Genomic DNA, 22505 nt, shown 5'->3' on the forward strand with positions numbered 1-22505 from the left:
TGCCAACAGTAAGTAACTAATATGTGAAAACATGTAATCAAATGATCAGACATCTCATCACTGATGCTGAAAACTAAATTTTTCTGGTAAAATCAGTTTGAACATGCTACATTAAGCTATGTTTGAAGAGGGAGCAGTGAATATTGATTTATAATAGTAATGTCCTGGAAATGTGTCTCGGGCCACGGTTATTGTTGTCAAAACACACGGAGCGTTATTCAACACTGAGTAAAGCTAATATAGATGACTTTTACAGTCTCACTGTTGATATTTATGAGGATATGTTGACATGCCAGAGGAGTTGCCATCTCCTTGTCTTAGTCAGAGAAGTGCAACGCCAACATTTCCTGCATAACCGCACTAACATCATTTCATGGTGACAAGTGTTGATTGGTCACACTGATTCGAGGACATACTCATATGGGAAAGTGCTCTTTGGGTGCATTTGGGTACGTGATGAAAACAATGCATCCGCTCCAACCGCACTGTCACCACAGCAGGAAGGAACTGCCAGAGTACACAGTGATCAGAGCTGATGCCTCCCTGCTCTCCAACGTACTGTAACCAGCCACTGGAACCAACTTGACAGCCTCCAACCTCAACACTTAGAGTAATGCGATCGTGCCCCATCGATTATCAAAATAGCTCCCAGTTCAACAGTAAATAGTTTTTAAACACGCTCAGATTAAATAGCCAAGATGAAAAGTCATGGGTCAAGTGCCCAGTATTTCCTCGCCATCTCCAGATTATTATCTCTTCTCTCTCTCTCTCGCTAAAATTTTTCACTGTATTTATTTTCTGTAGCTGTTTGTTTTCATGCCACTTCTCTCTGTGTTTCTGCAAATACACAGCCTTTCTCTGAGGATAAGCATCACATTAAGCCCACTTAAAGAGAAACTATGCAACATGTTTACATCAATTAAACAGCAACAGCGACTGTGTTGGTTAAATGACTTGTTATGGGGAGAATGGAGGCTCGGCCGAAAATCAACCTTGCAAGATCAGCGCCTCCAACCCCGTGTCCCACATCCCGTCTCGGCAGCACCACGACACAAACATGCTCCGTAATCCGTAGTCTCTTGTTTATGACAGGTAAGACTGCACAAATACATAGATAAAGTTATGCACCACTCCATTGATTGCCTTCTCGTGCGTGGCCGAGCCCCAAGGCTGCACTGCTGGGTGGCCCCAATAAAGAAAACCTTCTACTACTTCTGATTGCTCAACACACTAGCCCAGGTGGTATTCGAACCCGAGCCTCCCAATCCACACTCCGTGCCAGTACTCACTTGCCTATCCAGCTGGATGTGTTGAGCCGACAGCTCCAACATACTATTATATTATCTTACATCACACTTTCTGACAAATACTGTAATGGCACAAATAACAATACATTGTGATTACAGCAAATACTTTTCCAATACATTAACTTTAAGAAAACAAGCTCCTCCTCTACAGAGGTTGATGGCCCACGAAACATAGCAGCCATGAGTGGGATTTGAACCCCGGTCTTTCAGTCCAGTCGATGGCATTACCCACTGGGATATCCAGCTGGATGTGTTGAGCCCTATGGTGCTGTCTCCCTCCGAGACAGCAGATAGCAGCAGGCCCACTCAATCTGCCAGCTTGGCTGTTGTCTCTTTGGACAGGTTTTTAACATGAAGAGCCATGATAGAAACGATACAACACAAGAGACAGCGGTCGGGCTCAATCACAAACTCGTCTTCTTCTGTTGGCCCAGGCAACATATTCACCATGTAACTAATTAGGAGCACTGATTGAGATTTGTGTTGTAAAATCTCAAAATCAAAACATTTTGAGGACCCTGATGCAGGCCTTAGACTTAAAGATACTTTATTGATCCGAAAGGAAATTCAAGTTCCCAGTACCCAGTAGCGCACATAAGGACATGGTAGAGCAAAATCAAAAAGATAAATAAAGTAAGAAAAAAATATACACACACTATATAAATTATGCACATCAATATGTTATGAAATAAAATACTAAAATTTAAATTAATAGAAGAAATTGTACCAAATTAAGTACGGTATACATAATGTATGAACTGTGCAATGGCAGAAACAACTGTATTTATATTACAATTTTAGCATCTAGGCCATGTGATCAATTGACTCAAAATCAGTTTGAGATCATGTTACTCCATTGGCTGCATGAGATACACCTCTTGTTTTTACATTTTAAATCTCCAAATACTTTGTAATGAATTTGTATATTTTAATTAGCATTTTAGCTAAAAGATCTCAATAGCTTTAAGCACAGGATCTCTGCTTGTTGAAAACAGGAAGTCGGTACACGCTGTAGCCGTCTTCTCCGTGTGTTTACTGTAAAGTCTGCAATACAGGTGCACTTGAAATGTTGGAGTGGCTTACGAATGTCTGTCAAATATCCAACTTAAAACTAATTTCACTGTGGTCTGTGCGGGTATGGAGGCCTGACCGTGGCTGGTGTGCATTGGGCCTCCAGTAATTTAATGGCAGCTTCAGGTGACCGTTCAGGAAAACAGGGGTACTCACCCGCAGAAGTCCCAGAGGTCACCATGGTCCTTCAATGTCCGAAAGCGCGGCCCGTCTCTCCAGGTCGGTGGCGATGACAAGAAAAAGTCTGTCCTCCCTCGGCGCCAGAGTTGCAGCTGCTGAGCTGAGCTTTGCCTGGACTCGTCACCAAGTACGTTGTATCTGGTTTCCTCTCGTCCGTTGTCGGATGATACTGTCCACTTCCATGCTACCTAAAGGTTAGCACCAAGCTAATGAAGCCCGAAGTCCGTTGCTAGGTACCGATAACTGTACCTTTAGCTTTAGCTTAGCTGTTAGCTTAGCTCACAGTCTTCGCTAAAAACGCGGTAGGTTTATCTGAAAATACTGCAGTAAATACATCTGACCGACAGCAATAACGTGCAGGTATTCATTTACACCACTTCTCTGGTGCTTTTCGCCGACCTCACACCAAGAAATGCGGTGGGGGGGAAAAACAAAAAACGATTTGCTCTCACACAGACTTCAGTGGTTGTCCCGCCCCCCAGCTAATCAATAACTAGGAAACTTGACGTTGGTACTTGACTGAGTAATGAGAGGTGGAATACAACCATCGACTGTATATTAAAAGTGTATATGAAATTATAAAATTATATAAAAACTGTAGCTACAACAAACAGCATTGTAGACTGTGCAAGAAAAAACAAACAGGCTAGGTAGGTTCAGAGCGATAGATATAACATATGTTATATCATGTTATATCTATCGCTCTGGGTAGGTTGTTCCAATGCTGCATTCAATGGTATCTGTAAATTACTAAACTCCCCTTGTAAATAATGACAGACAGGGTTCCTGCGGGGTCTTAAAAAGTCTTAGAAGCATTGAATTTGTGAATTTGGAAATAATACCTTAAAAGACTTGAATTTAACTTGAAGAAACCTGTAGGAACCCTGATTTAAACAATACATTACATGTGATATAACACAGAAAATACCTGAGGGTTGTTAAGTGAACAAAATAACCCAGGGGGTTATGATTTACCACCACTGCCCTGGTGACAGGCCAAGTGGTAGCCTAAATCATAATGTGACCCCCTGGGTAATTTTGTTCACTAACCCTCAGATTCTTCCTTTGTTTCATTATGTCACAATATTATTTTTCTCCATGGAAGGTGGCAGTCCTATCGCCGAGGCAGAAAATCACCCTCTTTCTTGGCGCTGTTGCCTTGCCTCTCCTCTGCTTGGAGTCTGTCTATCGTTGTGGTAAGTTAGTAGGGTCATTCCATGAAATCGGTAACTTTTCAACTTTGAAAAGTTAAAATTTAAACTATATTTAATTGCTATTTTTTAAGTAGCCAGGAATCAAAGAAAGTTTAAAATGACAAGAAATGATGTTGTGCCATCTCAGGCTGTGGAATTTAATATTTTATTACAGTTTTAATGTTTCCCTAATCTTGTCAACCCTGTTACCGACATAAACTTTACAATATACAGTATTTCTAATTAGATATTATTGAGAATATTTTCTATATATAGTCTATATAGTTTTAATTATAATGGTAACAGTTGAAATTCAATTTTTTAAAACATTTTTATCAAATTAATGACAACAACAGGGTTGAAGTTATGGTAACAGGGTTGACAAGAGTAATAGATGACAGGACACACATTCTATTGGCCTACACTGCAAAGGTAACAGGGTTGACAGTAACAGGGTTGACTATTTCAAGCTAATTTGCCCATTGCTAGCTGAAATAAATGCTAGCTAAAGGGCCAACTGTGTACTTTGAAAGGTAATTACCTGTAGATATTGATTATATTATGAGAAATAGAAAATTGTTTAGATTTATATGTTAAAAAGTGGTAACAGGGTTGACGTTGTATGCTTGTCCCCCCCGGTCCAACCTTGAAAAACCATCAAAAATAGCCCATCAGAGATGAGAGAAAGCTACTTGTTACTGAGCTGTTAGCATCCTGGGTAAGAGATGATGCAAACTCCTGTCAACCATGTCAAATCTGGGATGTACCATTGTTTTTCTAGGGTTTTTTGGTTAGGGTAACAGGGTTGACATAAAATCAGGGGACACCGATAAATTGGTAAATATTTATAATAATTGATATCCAAAAACACTGTTTTACTCAACCTCTGAGCCTCAGGCCAGAGCCACAGCTGAGCCCAATTCATTAATTAGGGACTTGTCTGATATCTCTGCAGTTTATCAACTTCTGGCCCCTCTTTTCCCCATACATTTATATGAAGCCTCTGTGAAACACACAACCACACCACACACACACACACACACAGCCTGAGTCCTAAAGACTAAGCAGGTAATATCACAAAGACAACCTTTGAGAACAGGCTGACAGACAGGTGTTGTAAATCAGAGCATTGGGAACATCTCCTTCATGCCAGTGGCCAGAATTTCTGCGAGGAAACTTTCTACTAATAAAAACTGCCTTTTCAAGACAGCTTAGAAAATGTATGTGATTTGTCTGAGCTTTAGCCTAATGTGAATCTTAACATAATGGCAGCCCGCAGGGGGAAAAACAAGAGACAACAAATAGGCACAAGATAAACCTCCAGCAGTGACCTCCTTCAGATGAGCTGCAGATCTGCATGAGTGAACTCAGTTGCAGATTTTCCAACAAACCTCAAGAGAAATTTAGGACAAAACAAGTGAATTACAACATTACATTTAATCCTCCTTTTTACTGTCTATCGATGTAGGCCTATAGCTGTGCCTCTGTTACGGGAAAGCCAAAGGTAACAGGGTTCAGTGATACTGACTCAGTGTCTGGCTATATTGGGATGATAAGCATTACGATTACCTCGGACCACTAATAGCTTCTGTTATGTCCACTGATGTTATTACATGCTGTGACAAATGCAAACCCACACAGTCCAGCCATCACTTTCGTTTTGTAAGTTCACTTCCTGCTGCTCGATCCAAAATTGACTGAAATTAAGGCTAAAGCTAAATTGCTCTGACAGGGAAAGTGGACCTTGAGCATTTGGATATGACATAACACGTCTCCATCAGTGTGGCTGTTGTTATTTTGGATGTCAGAGTCATGTCTGACCTTTTTTAGGAGCCTGGATGACAAAACCACAGTGAACTAAAATCTATACTTATTTTTTATTCCTAATGTCCTGGACAAATGGCCCAAGTGTTTCTCTCCTGTATGATTTGTTTAATTCTGAATTTTAACCACAAAAATTGCTTTGTCCTGCTTTTTTTTTTTTTTTTTTTTTTTTTACAACTTAATCATTATCATTAGCGGCTGTAGCAGCGAGCAGCAGCCTCTTGCTTTGCTCTCTGTTCAGCTGGCCCACACTGACTCTGAGTCCGCACTGCAATTTTGCTGTCAGATTTAAAGAGCTTGTTACCTCTGCTTCGCAATTAGAAAAATTGTAATTTAAGAGAACACAGAGATAAATGCAAAGTTTGGGCCAATCCCTGCTTATGAAGAAAAGTGTTTAAATTTACACAATTGCTACGTAACACAGACTGTGCTCAGATGCATATAGTAAAAACCACTGATGTGTAGCAGGACAGAAAAAAAAAGCTGATGCTCTGGTCTGCCAGTCACAAGACTCACCCTTGTCCTTATAATATAATGTCTTTGTGACATCCTCCCCCTTGGCTTTAGCTCTTGTTTGTGTGAAGATCACTGTTCTGGCTGGCTGCAGAGGGCTGGACGTTGGAGCACAGAGGGGATGAGGCATGTAGGCTTAGATCCACAGTAAAACCTCGAGAGAAAACCCTGGCTCCCACTCTCCATACCACAAACTTTTCCATAATGTGAAACCATCGCTCATTCCCCCAGCGCTGTCGCCGGTCCAGACCAAGGAGATCGGCCCTGTTGCCACCCACTGAGAAACAGGCAACAAAATACTTCAAGAGAGAGGAAGAGAGGCATATTGCTATTGTCAAATGAAAAACCTGGGAACTGCGATTTTGGTTATTTTCCTGTTTAAATATAATTTCATGGATTTGGCCCCCGTGTTGCACACATTCGGTCTTGCAAAGCCCATTAAAAACACTCGGGATAAGTGGTGTGGCAGCGCCTGCTGTGTTAGACCCTGAGAGTCAACCTGTCAAGACCGAGTCTGTGCTAACTGGCAGAGGAGCACCTGCAGACATAGAGATTAAAAAAGGCAAAAAGAAAATCATCTCTCTCGCTGCAAAGACAGCTGGATAATGAGGGAGACGGTTATGATGGGACATTGGCCTGCTCCTCGCCTCTTGATGTGACAATGGACTTCAGTTGACTTTTGTTATACTGTTGCTCCCACTGACAATTTTCCTATTGGCTCCTTGATAATAAGAAAATAAATCCTTAATTCCAGACAGATGCAGACAAACTCAGGCTTCTCATTTCTGGCCAGCGAGTTTACGATTGGTTCCACAACTGTTGCCACCAAATTATCAGCTTTAAGTAGCTATAGGCTAACATTAGCTCCATGGGGTTGCTAAATGTTTTCCAGCTGATGTAAATTTAATCATCAGAAGGTGCACAAGCAACGAAGCACACATCCGTTGAGTACAACACTCAGTATAGTACAACAAGAAATGTGTGTCTGCAGCTGTTCATGTGTGTTTGTCAATACTAATCAAGGGAGTATTGATTAGTATTGATACTAATTTAACCCCCCGGTCCTTTTCATAACCAAGCTTTATATATAAAGTTAAAAAAAGCACCAAACAAGAAAATGAAAGCATTCAAGAGAGTCACAGACAGGTGGCAGCCATGTGTCGGGCTAACAGCGAGATTCATCCAAATGTTTCCGTTCATTGAAGGTTCTGAACTAATTCTGAAGGAGTAAACACTTAAATATTTATCAACAAGTTGTATCTGGTTGGATATGTTTTGTAAATATGATTTATCAATATGTATAAGCAGCAGCAGAACCAGCACATATTGATCAGATTACAATTTTGTTTGTTTATCTGATCCAGCTCTTCCTCACTTTCCATTCAATTTGCTGTTTCCTGTTGCATCTGCACTTGCATCAGCTGGTGTGTGTGTGTGTGTGTTTTTGTGAGCTTTTTGACCACAAAATGGCAGCCTCCTTATAATGATCCAATCAGTTTTCACTCTGGGATGGTCGAAGGCCAGATTTTTCACAGCTTTACTGAGCGACTGTAGCTTGTTGATAGATGTGCTCCTTACACCTGAGAGAGATGTCAGGCTACAGACTGCAGACAGTCACAGAAGGATCTGCTCTGTTGTTACAATGTTTTTGAGATATTAAAATGCCTCAATATGTTTTCTCTCATTTCTTATTAAAGATTTAAAGTACATTTCTTCCAACAGTGAAAAAAATAAACTACAGAGGCCTATTTAACTAGATTATAAGGACCACACAGCAGAGGCCTTTTTCGCAACATGTAGATGTATTTTGGAGCTTTATACTGGGCTTTTAAATTGTATATTATATATTTATAAAAGCCCACCACATGTACATTCTCAGTAAATGCAGTTTAGTTTAGACTGGAGGCAGCTATGGGAGGGGCAAACACAGAGTTTAATCAATTCCTTGCCCCTTGTCTTTCTTGTTTTGACTGAAAAACAGACACCACCATCTACACCCCTTATTTGGAGTCTTCCCCTGACTGCGGCCCTATAAAAAACACTTTAAAATGCATAGAAATACAGATCTTGACTGGTCTGCAGTGCCTAATGATACTATAATTTGACACTGCTCAGGTGAAGGTTTAAGAGGTAAACAAACCCATGAGAGAATAATTTGTAATTCAGAGGGATCCAAACACAGACAGAGATTGCTGAAGCATCATCACCTGTTGTGAGTAAGATGCGGCATCTCATGTCCAGAAGGAAAACTGAAGAGGGCTCTGGTGAAGCCAAGCAATACAGAGGGGATCAGTGAGCTGACAGCAGTGGGGATGAAGGAATAAGGGATTTCCTCAGCTGCTTGCAGGAGGTGGCAGGTAGACATCGCTCACCACTTTACCAAGATGATGGAGCAGAGACACCAACTGGAAAAAAGAAGAAAGGAGAAAAAAAAGCAGTGGTCAGGTACATTGCTCCATGCAAATGTCCACCACTGTAAATTAAATTATGGCAGCATGAATCACTGGGATGTCTGCTGTCCCACTGGCTCTCATCACACACACATGAGAATGTGGAAATGTAATGCAATTAAAGTCATCTGTATTACATTAAATTGTTAACAGCTGTATGCCTATGCTGTGGGATAAGGGTTTAACAAACCCAAGCTGTGCCAGAAAATGCACAGTCACATAAGATGCTCCCCAATTATTTTCTTAAAAAAACTTCAAAACATAATGTTTAATAAACACAGAGGGATAGGAACAGCTGAGGACAGGGTCACTGTTTGAGTAAACAATAGTTTCTCAGCATGTGTTTTTATTTAAAGGCTGCAGGGGAGTTCAAATTGGAAAAGAAAATGGCCTTTTATATACTCCCTCTATATGATACTGTATTCGTTCACTCTGGGTTGCACATTTATATCAAAATCTGCTGAAGGAGGCACATTACATTGCCCTACCTAATCTTGATTCAAGGATAAAACTGAACATCCTCCATATTTTAGCAGTGTGTCTAATTCAGTTCAGCCAGGCAAGTAACAGTAAAACCATAAAAGGCATAACAACCCACATCAGTTGAATGCATTAATCCTGTCAAATACAAAAGTCCGAAGTTATTTTGGTCTTAAATTTCCATTAGGAGGCAAGTATGTTATCAGTGTTTACTATTATTATGGTGGAACAGAAACCTTGTTAATGCTCCCGGCTCCACACCATGAAATTGAATGCTTGTCCTTTGCATGTTTTTCATCAAACAGTTATCAGCACTCTCTCTAGTCTTGTATTTGCACAGGCCAAGTTTCTCTGTCAGAGGGAAATGTGCTCCACTTGATAAAACCTACACAGAGACTGAAACCCTTTCAGATGACTTCAAGGGGATGGCTGGGTTGACATGAAAAAAAGAAGTGTATCAAAGCCTGTTTCGTCGCATTGGCTACATACACAGTGAGCATCCCTATCAAGTAAAAATGAAATGTATAAATTACTTTTTTCTTTTCTTTTTTTCTTTTTTTTAAGATATGAAACCACAACATCTGGTGTAAGAAACTCAAATTGTGCCTCTGTTGTCAGGACAGCTCCAAGATATTCAATCTGTTAGTTCCCAGCTTCAAACCAAAGTTTGAGGTCCCTTGGTCCTATTTCCCACAAAGATAGACAGAGGAGTAAGAGAAAGAAGCAATACATTTGTTTTGTGCCTGCATGTGTGTGTGTGTGTGTGTGCATCATTAACCTCATTAACTATATCCCCAATGGATGTTTTCCAGCGCAGTGGTCAGTCTGTATATTCTGCCGGTGATAGAGTGCATGATAAAGTGGAAACTACAATTTTCCTCAACCTTCCTCTGCTCTTCACTCCAGAGTAAAACAGGGCGCACGCTGAAAAAGAAGGAGGTGGACACAGATGTATGGTTCTTATATGGTGCATTATCTGTCATTACCCACCTGTGTCATCATGCTGCTCTCTCCGTAAGCTCCATGACTACCGCTGATGATAACAGTCTTGCCATTAGACGACTTTTTTTGCGCAGGTTTAACAGGGTTATGTAACTTGTCCATCAACCGCAGGACCACACAACACAGTAACGCTATCTATTAAAACAGCTGATTTGCATACATTCCTGCCCACACACATTAATCTCTGGTTGATATCTGTCATTCAACACGTTGGACTGAGGGCAGCAAGTCGATCCGCCTGTTTTTCTTTACTTTTATATCACAGGCTGAGCATCCAAACCCCGAAGGCAGCCCTCATCGGTCAAATGCTGACATCGATGTAGACAGTTAGGTAAACCGTGGAAGATGGAAAAATATCAGGTGTCTTTCAAAGGCAGAGGATGATGGATTGTGCATCACTGTACAAAGAAAAGAGTGAGAAAAATCTAGTGAAATTAGGAATAAAAAAAATAAAGAATCAAAAGAAAAAGTAAAATCCCTCACAAACTCTAAAAACATACGATCTTACTTTTGCAGTGGGGTCACCAAAAACTCTCAGAAATATGTTCAAGTTGCATCAATACAAACAAACAAATACACAGCACTTTATTGTTCAGTGTAACACTGTCACCCAGAGGGCAATAAGGTCCTAGAATAAAACATTTAAAAAAAAGCTTAATTACCTAGACTAGAGCAAGACTTGGTATTAAGTTTCAAAGTCTCAATTTTCACAGGATACTGTTTACAAGATTATTAAGAATCTTTCAATTATATCATATAATCAATTCTTGATGAATTTTGAGACTGTTAAAAGAAGTTCTCTTATTTACATTAGAGAAGTATAAAGACTTAAAGCAAAGCACCACATCTTCATGTTTTTTAACAGTGTAAGTGACGTCATCTGTGTAATTCACCCCACACTTCATGAATAAACCATACATGTTATACAGTAACCCCAACCTTGCTGCCCAGCAAAAGTTAGATGGCCATGGAGTGTGCAGAGGAATCACATGACAGCACGTACTGAACACAGCAGCTCACATTAATGTTGTTTCAACAACATCACGTGGCTTACGCAGGATTGTGGCACCTGCTCGTAACACAAGAAAAGGTGTGTTACTTTGAAAAAGTGACACAAAGGGGAGTCAGGTCAATCACTGCAAAAACTGTGACCAGGAAGTGAGTGATGACGCTGTCAGTCAGTCAGTCAGTCAGTCAGTCAGTCAGTCAGTCAGTCAGTCAGTCAGTATAGGGCCACTCATGAAAAGATATAAATGAGAGGAGGGAGGAATTTGTTTTCATTATGCACTTTGAGAATATTGTCGAAATGTTGAGAATAAAGTTGAAATACAATGTCGAGAATAAAGTCAAAGTTTCCTCTCTGGTCCATCAAATTAGGAGTTGAGTGCGACTGACATTTGCACGCATTCTTGGAGTGTATTCTCAACATTGTATTTTTGACCTTTTTTTTTTTTTTTTTTTAAGTATATTTTTGGGCTTTTATTGCCTTTAATTGATAGTGTAGTTGAGAGAGAGACAGGAAATGGGGAGGCAGAGAGTGGGGGAATGACACGCAGGAAGGGGTCGTCCGACGCGGGACTCGAACTGGGGCCGCCTGCACCGAGGACTGAGCCTCAACTTGTATTTTTGGCCTTTGTTTGATAGTATAGTTGAGAGAGACAGGAAATGGGGAGACAGAGAGCAGAGAGAGGGGGAATGACATGCATGCGGGATTCAACTGGGGCCAACTGCAGCATGGACTAGCCTCTGCATATTGGGCGCCTGCTGTACCCACTGCCCCACAGGACGCCCCATAGAAGCCAGTTTTAACTAATAAAAAAGTTTCACTCTAGAAAACATACAGCAGGATGGAGAGTATGCACGAGAACAGATTGGCTCATGTGTCAAAAGATGCATGCTCTTGACTTTAGGGTCCGTGTGTTGTAGCAGGTGTTTACTGATATATTTTAATTTGAAGTGCATCTTAAAGCTTTTTTCTGCATTTTTCCTTTGTGATGGAAAATGAAATGTGCTTTGTGAATCTTTCCATCCTTTCAAGTAGCTACATAGTCCATGCAGCACATGAGCATAAGTGGTAGAAGTCATGTGGCAGTGTGCTGAGTGGATGTGTTTCCATCTTTTCAAATACACTTAACTTCCTCCTAAGCTCCTGATGTGATTCTGCACAGTGATGAAAGATTAATTGTCTCGATGAGTAACCCTCACGGTGATTATCTCGCATATGAATTCACTGAAAATTGGCCCATTAAACTTGAACAGTGTGCATAAAAATATATGCCTGCCTTCTTTGGTTAGTGAAGTCAATTCTAAATCTGACTGTGAGCCTACAACTGTACAACGATGTTGTTGTTGTTTTTTAAGGAAGAGCAACATGTCTGCAGAGTTACAACATTCTCGTTGATTTATTTATGATTCTAGTCCAGAGAAAATAACTTTTACATCGGTTTTAGGGCAAATTTAAGCTTCCCGGTGTGCAATCCGGCAGCAATACAATGACAGCCTTTAAATACACACAAAACTGCAGGTTGTGATTTTTTGGTGAACAACTAAAACCCTTTATATTCTAGGCTACATTAATATTTTAAAGCACAAGAGAGAGGAGTCAAAGTAGACAATTTAAGAAGCACAAAAATCTCCATCGTTATCTAAAGATCTCAACATGCCCACTAAACCCGTTGGCCATTTACTGTGCGAAAACCATGATGGAGAAAAACATTACTGAAGTAACAAGAATATAACAACTAAAATGGAAAAACTGTCATCTATTCCGGATCTTCTCATAGAAAATGAGGAGCCCTTTGTTCCTTCTTTTCTCCCTCGCTTATGAATGGCAAATTGTGATGGAGAGTATGTTGTCTATAGGGGAAAGAAGAAAGAATATTATATCACAAAGGTGCAGCATGGAAGAGTTGAATAATTGAGTATGTGTGTCTATGTGTGTGTGTGTGTGTGTGTGTGTTTTCCACCTGCTGGTAGAGGGATGCTTTGTAGAGAGCCAGATAACCTCCTCTCCTCATCTTGAGTGTTCTCACCTCATTCACCTCCTGCTGCGTCTGTAACAACCTCTGGAAATGACCACATGAAAGCAGCAAAGAGGATCAGTCACACCTTTAGTGAGAGCAACACCTTCTGCAGCTGCATACGTCTATGTGTCTATGTAGGCTGTATGTTCGTCCTGTTGTTATTAGGTGGCAATGTGCTCCAAGCCAATGAAATTGGTTCTGATATAAACTTGAAATTATGTTCACAATTGAAGCGGTAATGTCAGCGGCCTATTTTAAACCTCAACACAAACATGCAGTCGGAGAGCTGAATTAAAGGAAATCAATTCAGTAGCTGGGTAATATCAGTAGGGAATACACAATTGAATCAGTGGACCAGTGCTAAAAGTGCTTCTGTCATTTTATGAACTTTAAAGCAACCAAACAAGCCTATTGACTGACAGGATGAAAGTAATTCAGGAACATCGCTGCCGAGGTGGTGAGTCAACAATCTCAGGAGATTGGGTTAAATGTCATATCACTGCAATAGAACAGAAAGCTATTCTGAACAGACAACGTTATTGAGAAACTTCAAAAAGCACATCATTTAATTAGCATTTATCCAGAGGCATGTGAAAAGCACCCCAGACGGGTCAATGAGGCCCAAGTGGATCATTTTCCTAATTTCCTAAAAGTAAAATTGTGCAGCAGTGGTGGGTAAATTAGAAATAAATTAGCTTGATCATTCACCTTAATCAAATTCAGTGCAACATGCAACTGTTCCAGAAGAGACAACACCAAAAATACTGATGAGATAATGGATGTTGTTGGTAAAACAACATGGAAAGTGTCTGAGAGCCCTACTAGTATTAGTAGTAGTATTGTAGTAGTATATCATTTTTAAGGTCTTGGTTTTGCCTCAGAATTAACAACATTTTTACTGATCTTCTTGTCTCGGTCTCGGTCGAGTTGGACTCAGGATTTTTTCTAAAGACCAAATATCTTCTTTTTTTTTCAGGAGCAAAATTTATGACTATTAAAATTGTTCTACAAAAGTATACGCTTGTGTAACCCACCTGAAAAACTCGTACTTGTGTCGAAAGTGGGAGACTTGCAGGTTCCTTGCTGTGTTCTTCTGTTCAATCCAAACTTTGTTTCAATTAGATATAGATTTTATATAAAAATTATCCTTTCTTTTTAACCGAGGAATAATGTGAAAATCAAGAACTCCGGCTATCACTTTCTGGTGTCCCTGAGTTTTTCTAGCTCATTGGCGTATTAGTCTTTGTACTGCATGTGTGAAGTTGTTTCCTGAATTTGTAGCTCATTTGTTGCTTTCCATGTGTTTTCTCAAGTCAGAGTGTGTTGAGCTCTCAGGGTGACTGTACTAATTGCTTCCGGTGATGAGTGGTCACTGTTTCGCTTAAATGCACAAAACGCCTTTTCTGTTTCTAATAACCAGCTGGACAGTTAGGGAAGACCATATGGCTGATCTAGTCCAGTCACGTAACCACAGACCCTTCATACTTACACCATGTTTCTGTGCCAACAAAAGGGGTGCGGCTGCTGTGTGGGAGGAAGCGACCATTATTAGAATAGTAAGTCAGCTTTGACGGCTGCTGTAAGTTGTGTGCGATTGTGAGACCATTGTGAGCATCCCAGGATACAGTTAACACAGAACGGAGGTCACAAATAAGTGCAATCGAATACTTCTCAGCTGCAGCATTCACATTAAAATTCAGTCTCAGGGTCCAACATGTCTTCACAGTTGTGAATAACTGTGCCCCCCTTTTCCCTCTAGTTTCTGCAGCATCTGTTTTGTTTCATAGTCGAGACATGATTTTCAGATGAGTGGAATGAGTGGGCAGCCTGGCACTGCACCGCTTGTGCTGACAGCAACTGGACACCCGCTCCGTGTCAGAGCAAAGACGTGAGCAAACACTCAGAACAGCAGGATCTGATACATACACACCAGACCAGACGCACGTTATAACAGCAGCCAGTGATAGTTTTGTTATTGCACACACACTCAGGTGGCAGTTTGTTTCGTTTGTTGGGGTTGATTCAACTTTATGGTTATTTTGGAGTCTGTAGGTTGCTGTTGCTGTTAAACTGCATTGCATTATACAAGAGAAGTGTTTCTGTTGTTCAGCCTAATGGATGTAAATGGACACAATAACAGAAATGCACTAATTCAACAACATGTAACCTCCCAAATGGATCATCTCTGAAACTGTTTCAACCAAAATGGAACATTTGACCTGTAATAGAGTGTAGTATAAAACACATTTTACAGTTTTTTCAGTTTATATAGCTACACGTTTTCATGTTTGCACAAGCACCTTTTTGTTGAAAGGTAAATCTGTCACATTTTATGTCCCTACTGGATAGTCACATTGTGGTTGGTTGTCTGATTCTTATTTATTGCAAAGAATAATGACCCTGAAAACTGAGTTACCTAATTTGATATTCTGTGGTTTCCTCTACTGATTTACATGCAGAGATCGCACCGGTTTTTGTCTCAGAAATGGTTGTATGCCTAAATCTTTTATTTATGACTCAATTTGGATTGAATGTGTTTTCCTCCATGATGCAGGTAACCAGGGTGAAGAGGTTCTCCCGTTGGTTGCATGCAGCATCCTCCAGGGGCAGTTTTACTGTATGTGACTCTCAGCAGGACTGAATTGCGGGAAATTAAGGTGTTTACAAAGTTTTCACAGCTGTCTGCAATGCTTCCTCTTTGTGTTTCATCACCACAGTCCGCCTGTTACTCTTCTCTGTCTCTGCCCAGTGTTGAGTGTGTGTGTGTTTTTTTTTTTGAAGAGACACAAGGGCCTTTTTCTTGGACCATGATAAAGCACAGGTGTGAATAATAACATGGTCTAACAACTGATATGTATGCTCCCCCTGCTGTCCATGATGCTGCTCTGCTCTTCCTCACACAAAATAATTGAACTGAATTTACATTTTCTCAAGGTGCTTTCTTTTCTTTCTTTCTTTTTACATTTCATTTAACAGAAATTCCATTTTAATTTAATTGATTGATGGAATAATTTATTCTACTTGATATTTCTGCTTCCATTAACATTTTTGATCATTCATATTTTGTATTTGACATTTTGAACCCGAGCATTTCCATCTGCATCCATTTTTCATTCTTAAAATGTAATTTCCAGTTCGTTTTCTGTTTTTTCGATCCCACATTTGTTTTATTATTCATTTTCAATGTAATAGGTATGCTCTCTCTTGTACTTTACCCATGAATGTTATTCTAGAAAACCTATCTTCCTTGCAGGACATCTTTTGACAAAGCACTTGGACAGGCTCCTCAGTGGAACGTCCAATGCTTCACTCAGATCTCGTCTGAACCTTCTTCGGGTTTCAGCCACCACGCTCTCTCCAGGGAGCTGAGTGATACACGAACCACATATCCACCTCCAGTTTCAAATCAAGCTTGAGAGCTTAGCTGCAAGTCATCTCCTCCTCAATCCCATCCATCCATCCATCCATCTATCATCCTACACTTTTCTCAGGAGCCTTATGATTTAGGCAAAAAACCTGCAATGTAGGCTCAAAAAGAGAACGGCAATGTGGAGGATGATGAGAGTGATGCTCTGCTTCTTTTCTTTTCTTTTTTTTTTTGGTCTTCTGACATTTACAGCCACAGAACCTCCAACAAATGATTTTATTTCTGAGGAGAAATCTTCAAGGACAGGCTGAGGCTCATATTCACTGACAATTAATCATAGCAAATAAATATACAGTGACCTAATAGACACTATTCAAACTAAATACCTTCGTCTCATTGTATGTTAGTGTACACCCTGACACAACCCTCTAAAGAGGACTGCGGGGACTATTATGGGTCACCAAAGATAAACTCATTCCAACATTGTCAGTGAACATAGATATAAAAACATCTGTGTAAAATGAGCTCTGGGTTTATTCTAATAGACTTCCAATGAAACCCAACCCATACAGTGCCTATGAGAGCCTATTAATCCTATTACTCAAACTTAATAGAGTAGGAAACACAACCGCTAACTGATAGTACCACAACAAAATCAAAGTTTTTTTTTTTTTTTTTTAAATGTCTCCCATCCCTGTGAATACACCATAGGCCACAAGTTTCCTCTGTAAGATCCTGAACTACATGAGACAGCATGTGAAAAAATACAGGTAATGGACAGTCTGAGTGGCTGAATCAGTTTGCCGAGGTCCTTGTCCTGACCGTGACATTAGTTTGAAGAGGTGAGAAACAAACACCATGATTTTATCTGAAAATTCAAGTCACTCCTTGGTGTTTGTGTTAAAACCTACAGTCTATGGTTAAAACCAGCCTGAACTCCTGACTACATACGCCCCCTGGTGGCAGTATGCAGGCGGTGGTATCGTCAAGTGAGACAGGTTTGCACAGTCTGCAGTCAAAATTAAATAAGTCTAAATGTAACACAAACACGAAACATTAACTTTACACCTCACTCGGGTGTTCGAGAAAAGAATCAAATAATTAGATATTTTCACCAAAGATGTCTGAACAGGTCACAGTTGGAAAAGTTAAGGCGTCAACAATAAAATTCACTGATGGCTGAAATGTCAGGTGAGGTCTTGTTCATGTTGACTCACTGGGAGACAAAGGCCTGTAGTTTGTGGAGGACACAAGTGGACCTTAAAACCAGCTGAGGTCAATGACTTCAGATCTCTGTCAGACATGTAACAGTATTCTTTTTATCTCAGACTCTGTTAGACATTTGTCAGAAAAACACTGGTGTTAAGAGTGAAACAATCTGAGCTTCATGTGCTGCTTTCAAAATCTTAACAGAACTGAAATGAACAGGGTTCACTTGAAATATGGATCTGACTTAACTGTGTTCTTCTAAAACTATTGGATTTACAGTCAAGGCTACCTGCAAATAACATACACTGTGTTAAATTCAATATGTTGTATGCAAGATATCACATAGTGGCATAATTATGACTTGTCAGTATCAAAATGCTGTGCCATGAGCCATTCTCATCCTGTCTGAAGCAAAAAGAGAAATCATGTGAACTCTACTGGTCAGAAGCAGTAAAACAGGACATGACCTCCTGCAATATTATGTCCAATAGTTTCAATAAGAAAATGTATGCGGTCTTTCAAGTAACACAACACACATTGATTGAATCTTATAGTTTCATTCTTCTCAGTTTTACAGTTTCCATAACCAACATTTTGCATAAGATCAATAAGAACACATAAGAAAGAAAACATGGAGATCTCAACTTTAATCACATTATTAACAATGCTATGAGCAATGTAAGGACTCGGCCATCCCCTCGACTAGATACAGTATCTGGTGTTTGTCAATGTAGGGATATTGACTGAGTCCCTACAGCATAATCTTCTTTTCTGTGAAAAGTTAAACACACACACACACTCACACAGACTGATCAACTGACTTACTTGGCACACGGGCCAGTATTTCTGTAGCTTGTTTGCTACACAAGTATCGGACAGACACACGGACGAGCAAACAGCGGGGCGGCCGTTTGTGGAGGCTGTGTGCCTGGAAAGTTCAGTCAGAGTTGTACCGCCCCACTTGACGCTGTTAAGAGACAGTATTCATGTCAGAGGCCATTTCTTTCCTTTTCTCCCAGGATCCTCTCCTCTTTGTCGTGTAAAAAAAAAAAGAAGAAATAATAGAATGAAGGACGAAGTGCATGAGCAGCAAAATCTTGGAGAACCGGTGCGCACGTGTTGTGCACAGAGATCTACTCTAGCACCACGGTGCCACCTGCTGCCTCCAGGGCCGCTTTCAGTTTCTCTGCCTCTTCTTTGGATACATTTGCCCGGATTTCCTGGGGAAGAGACTCCACTAGTTTCTTAGACTGGAACGGAGGAAACAGAGGAAAAAGAAAAAAACTTAGTTACATTACAGAAGTTGGTTTACTGTCCTCTGTCACTCTCCAACACTGGGATATTTTCTAAATTACTTCCGAGTAAATTTGCATTTTGTTAAACCTTTTATAGTAGATACGGTTGCTCTAGATAGGCTACAGTATGTCAGCTGTCAGTAACACATGGTGCTCATTAAAAAAAACAATGAAAACTCTTTTAAATTTCTATGGCCTGAATGCTTCACACCCTTCTGAATCTTAAAATTAACCGGATCAGGATTGAGGACTAATCAGGGATGCAAACAGGTCAGGACCAAAAAAGAGAGGAATTTCCCGGGGGGGGGGGGTGCTCACCATTAACAAATAAGTACATTACAATATCACGGAAAAGTCAATTCCCAGTAGTTCAACCCCAACCAAGTATTGAGTGCATATAGATGGACATAGTTTTCAGAAGGCCAACATTTCTATATTAAAAATGCTTAAAAAAAAAAAAATTCCTTTGCAATATTTCAATTTTGGAGATACTGATTTTTAGGTCTTCACTGAATGTTAGTCATAATTATTACTATTAAAATAAACTGAATAAATAAAGACATGGGATGTTTCATTCAGTGTGTAATGGACATATAGGCCTAATAATGTGTTAGTTTCACTTCTTGAATTGAACACATTCTACATCACGGAGGCGACGTCTTTCCACTTAGGGCTTCCTTCACCTCTGAAACGGGGCAGAGCTCCGTGGGAGACACCTGCCTGACACAGCAACGTAGGGAACCGGGGGAAAAAACGGCGTTGCCGCATGTTGCGCGTCTACATTGGAGGTCGGCTGTTACCAGTATAATCAGAGACAACCATGAATGAGTTCGCCTCAGTTTCACGTGATTGTCACTGTCAGCCTGTTAGAAAAACATTTTACTGACCCCAGCTGAGACGCTGAGACACCCCCCCCTCTCAAAACAAAAACTCTTCGGATCTGAACGATTCACACAAGTCACCTAATTGGTCTTTTCGGCGCGCTGTTTGCATCCCTGACTAATGATGAGACTCACCTGCACCAGATTCAAGCCTTGGATGCAGTTCTTCACTTCTTTTATAAGTTTGACTTTTTCCGCTGCCTTTAGTTCTGTCAATTTTACTGTGAAGTGAGTCTTCTCCTTCTTGACTGGCGCCTCCTCCTCTTCTGCAGCCTGGTTCAACACATGGAAAAAGAAGAGAGTGTTCATTTGTGCATTTTAATACTCAACAGTATTTTTAAGACACTATTGAATGAATGAAGTAAATGGTCTTGGGGGAAATTGACAGAAAATGACATTATATTGTGGATTGTTCCTGTTATATCATCATTACTCTGTGTGGAATAACTCTTACCTGAGCTGCAGGTAAACCTGACGCAGCCATCGCCCCCATTGGCATCATTCCAACATCCTGAATGTTCAGAGTTTTCTACGAACAGAAAAAATGAAAGAAATTAACACTCGTGACAAAACAGGTGGATCAATACGACGTGTTATTGTTTAGACTCAAAGTGTCACAAGCTCTGAACAAACCTTGAGGAGCTCGTTGAGGTCCGACACCTCTAATAAAGTGAGGCTGGATATGTCACTGACGAGCTGCTGGATTTTGGGGGAATACTGTTTGGGTGCTCCGTCTAGTGGAGGGGTGGCGATGGCGTCTGAGTGGGCGGCTGGACTGGTCCTCAGGAGTCTGAGGGCGCACAGGGCTGGCGTCTGCTGCTGGAGCTGTTGCCTGGAAAGAGGGAAATTCATTAGCCAAATGGTGGAGCGAGGATCACATCTGGGGCATCATCAGAATACATCCTAACTTTGTGTCTTCACTGGACAACGCTGCTCAGGCTTCTCCAAAGATGGTGACACAGACTTGCAGTTAGATAAGAGGTCTTGGCGTTGGGTGCAGATTACCAATCCTTGTGTGACATCCAAATGAGTGACTCTAATAATGGCTGAGATGCTTTTTACAGTATTACAGTTCATGATGTACAGCTGGTGACTTCAACTGGCTGGTTCATAATGCATTGACATCTTCACCAAGTGCAGATAAAGTGTACCCACAGTCTGTTTTAACCTCTTATTAGTGCACAACAGTACACCAATGTATGGGGTGCAGCTCGCCTTTATATGACCAATAAAAACTAAATTTACCAGTAGCTGGAGTGTGACCTTGGCTGACAGGAGGAGAGCTGCTGCTTATTGAATGGGAGGGGGTGTAATGTAGCTGCTGCCATTCATGCATTTCTTACAATTAATGATAATTTAAAAAAAAAAAAAGCTGAGATGGAGGACAAGATCTTTCCACAGAGAGCCACCACTGGGCCACACGGGTATTTTTATAACTTTACAAGCCTAAGAGGAAGCTTATGTTAACCGTCGGGTGCTAACGCGAGCTAACTTACACAACCCCGTTAAACGCGAAGGTTATTTCCCTTTTTAACGCCACACGAAACTACACCATTGTTATTTAAACACATGATGCTACAATGCTAAATGTGCGTTTAACATAACAGCGAGAATCAGCCGTAGCACTGAGCGGGTGTCTGCCCTTGAAGGACCGGCAGCCTGAGTCAGTGAGTGGGACTGCAGCAGCACCGTTACCGCTGCAGCCACCGCCGGTGTTACATGACAGGACGTCACGTTTTACGTTACGTTATACGTACCGGTGAGATGTCCTCGCGGCCCGCAGCGCGGTGCGGAGGCAGCGTCCGGTGCAGTACATGCTCAACGTTTTGAAGCCGCGGCCGGTTGTCCCGAAGTCCCTGAAAGAAACGAGCCGAGTTGGAGTCAGTGAGTAGCACCCAGGTCTCCTTCCGAGCAGCAGCCCCTCTCTGCCTCAAAAGCACATGGCGCCTGACCTACCCACAATGCCCTGCGTGAACTGTTAGTGACGTTACGGTGGCCGGTGAGGGACACGCAACGTACGTAAATAAATAAATAAATAAACGAGAGGAGAGATAAAAACTTACATTACTCGCACTAACTATGGTATATATCAATGCTATACATTATGTTACAATAAAATAACACTATTTGAAGACAATTATTCACTGAAGTAAAAGATGAAAGAAGGAATTTGTCAAAATAAATTATTTTAAGATCAAAAAGAGTGGTTAGACATAACCAAAAGACTACCAAGGCACACAAAAAATAAATTATCTTAGTGTTAAACTAAAGGCTCTGAAGAGAGAACAGATTTTTCTCCTTTTATTTCTATTTATTTATTTATTATAGAAATCTTTATTCATGTTCAACGATGAACAAAGTACAACGTAAGATAAACAATCTATTTTTCTCCTTTTATTAGTTCTACATTTGACATCACTGTTGTTTTTCTTAATCTTTCTGGTCTCTGTACCTAGCTTTACATTACTATTCAGTCACAGAGTGTTTATGCAGTCGCTCCCATGTGATATAAAACCTACACATTCTGGTGATATATGGGTATTAATTGTAGTTGGTACATAATATTTTGCTACAATTTTATTCTTTGATCTAAACTGATCTCAGTATGTCCTGTTCCCTACCTGTACTTTACCAGTGCTGGACACTGGGAGGAGCACAGAGGGAATCCTCTTAACCAAGGTAATCTGTGCAACCATCTGCTGCTGTTTGT

General features: G+C 40.6%; 1 protein-coding gene across 1 annotated transcript; it reads right to left on the minus strand.

Annotated features, from left to right (window-relative positions):
• Window positions 1-18250: 18250 nt before the first annotated feature.
• On the minus strand, window positions 18251-21744 carry mrpl12 (mitochondrial ribosomal protein L12). Its single transcript, XM_085784052.1, has 5 exons — window positions 21553-21744; window positions 20429-20627; window positions 20250-20324; window positions 19931-20068; window positions 18251-18869 (listed from the first exon to the last, which is right to left on the minus strand). Exons 1-5 carry the CDS (start codon window positions 21609-21611, stop codon window positions 18753-18755), a joined length of 588 nt encoding a protein of 195 aa, XP_085640178.1. The 5' UTR covers window positions 21612-21744; the 3' UTR covers window positions 18251-18752.
• Between the last annotated feature and the right edge of the window lie 761 nt (window positions 21745-22505).

This window comes from Trachurus japonicus, chromosome 8 (genome assembly GCF_045865225.1).
Source record: "Trachurus japonicus isolate A0001 chromosome 8, Traja_1.0".
NCBI lineage: Eukaryota > Metazoa > Chordata > Actinopteri > Carangiformes > Carangidae > Trachurus > Trachurus japonicus.

Coding starts and splice junctions, on each gene's coding strand:
- mrpl12 (XM_085784052.1), bottom strand. CDS start 21,611: ATGTACTGCACCGGACGCTGCCTCCGCACCGCGCTGCGGGCCGCGAGG. Junction 20,325..20,428: donor ACCTCAACGAGCTCCTCAAG/GTTTGTTCAGAG, acceptor TTCTGTTCGTAG/AAAACTCTGAACATTCAGGA. Junction 20,069..20,249: donor CAGGTTTACCTGCAGCTCAG/GTAAGAGTTATT, acceptor GTGTTGAACCAG/GCTGCAGAAGAGGAGGAGGC.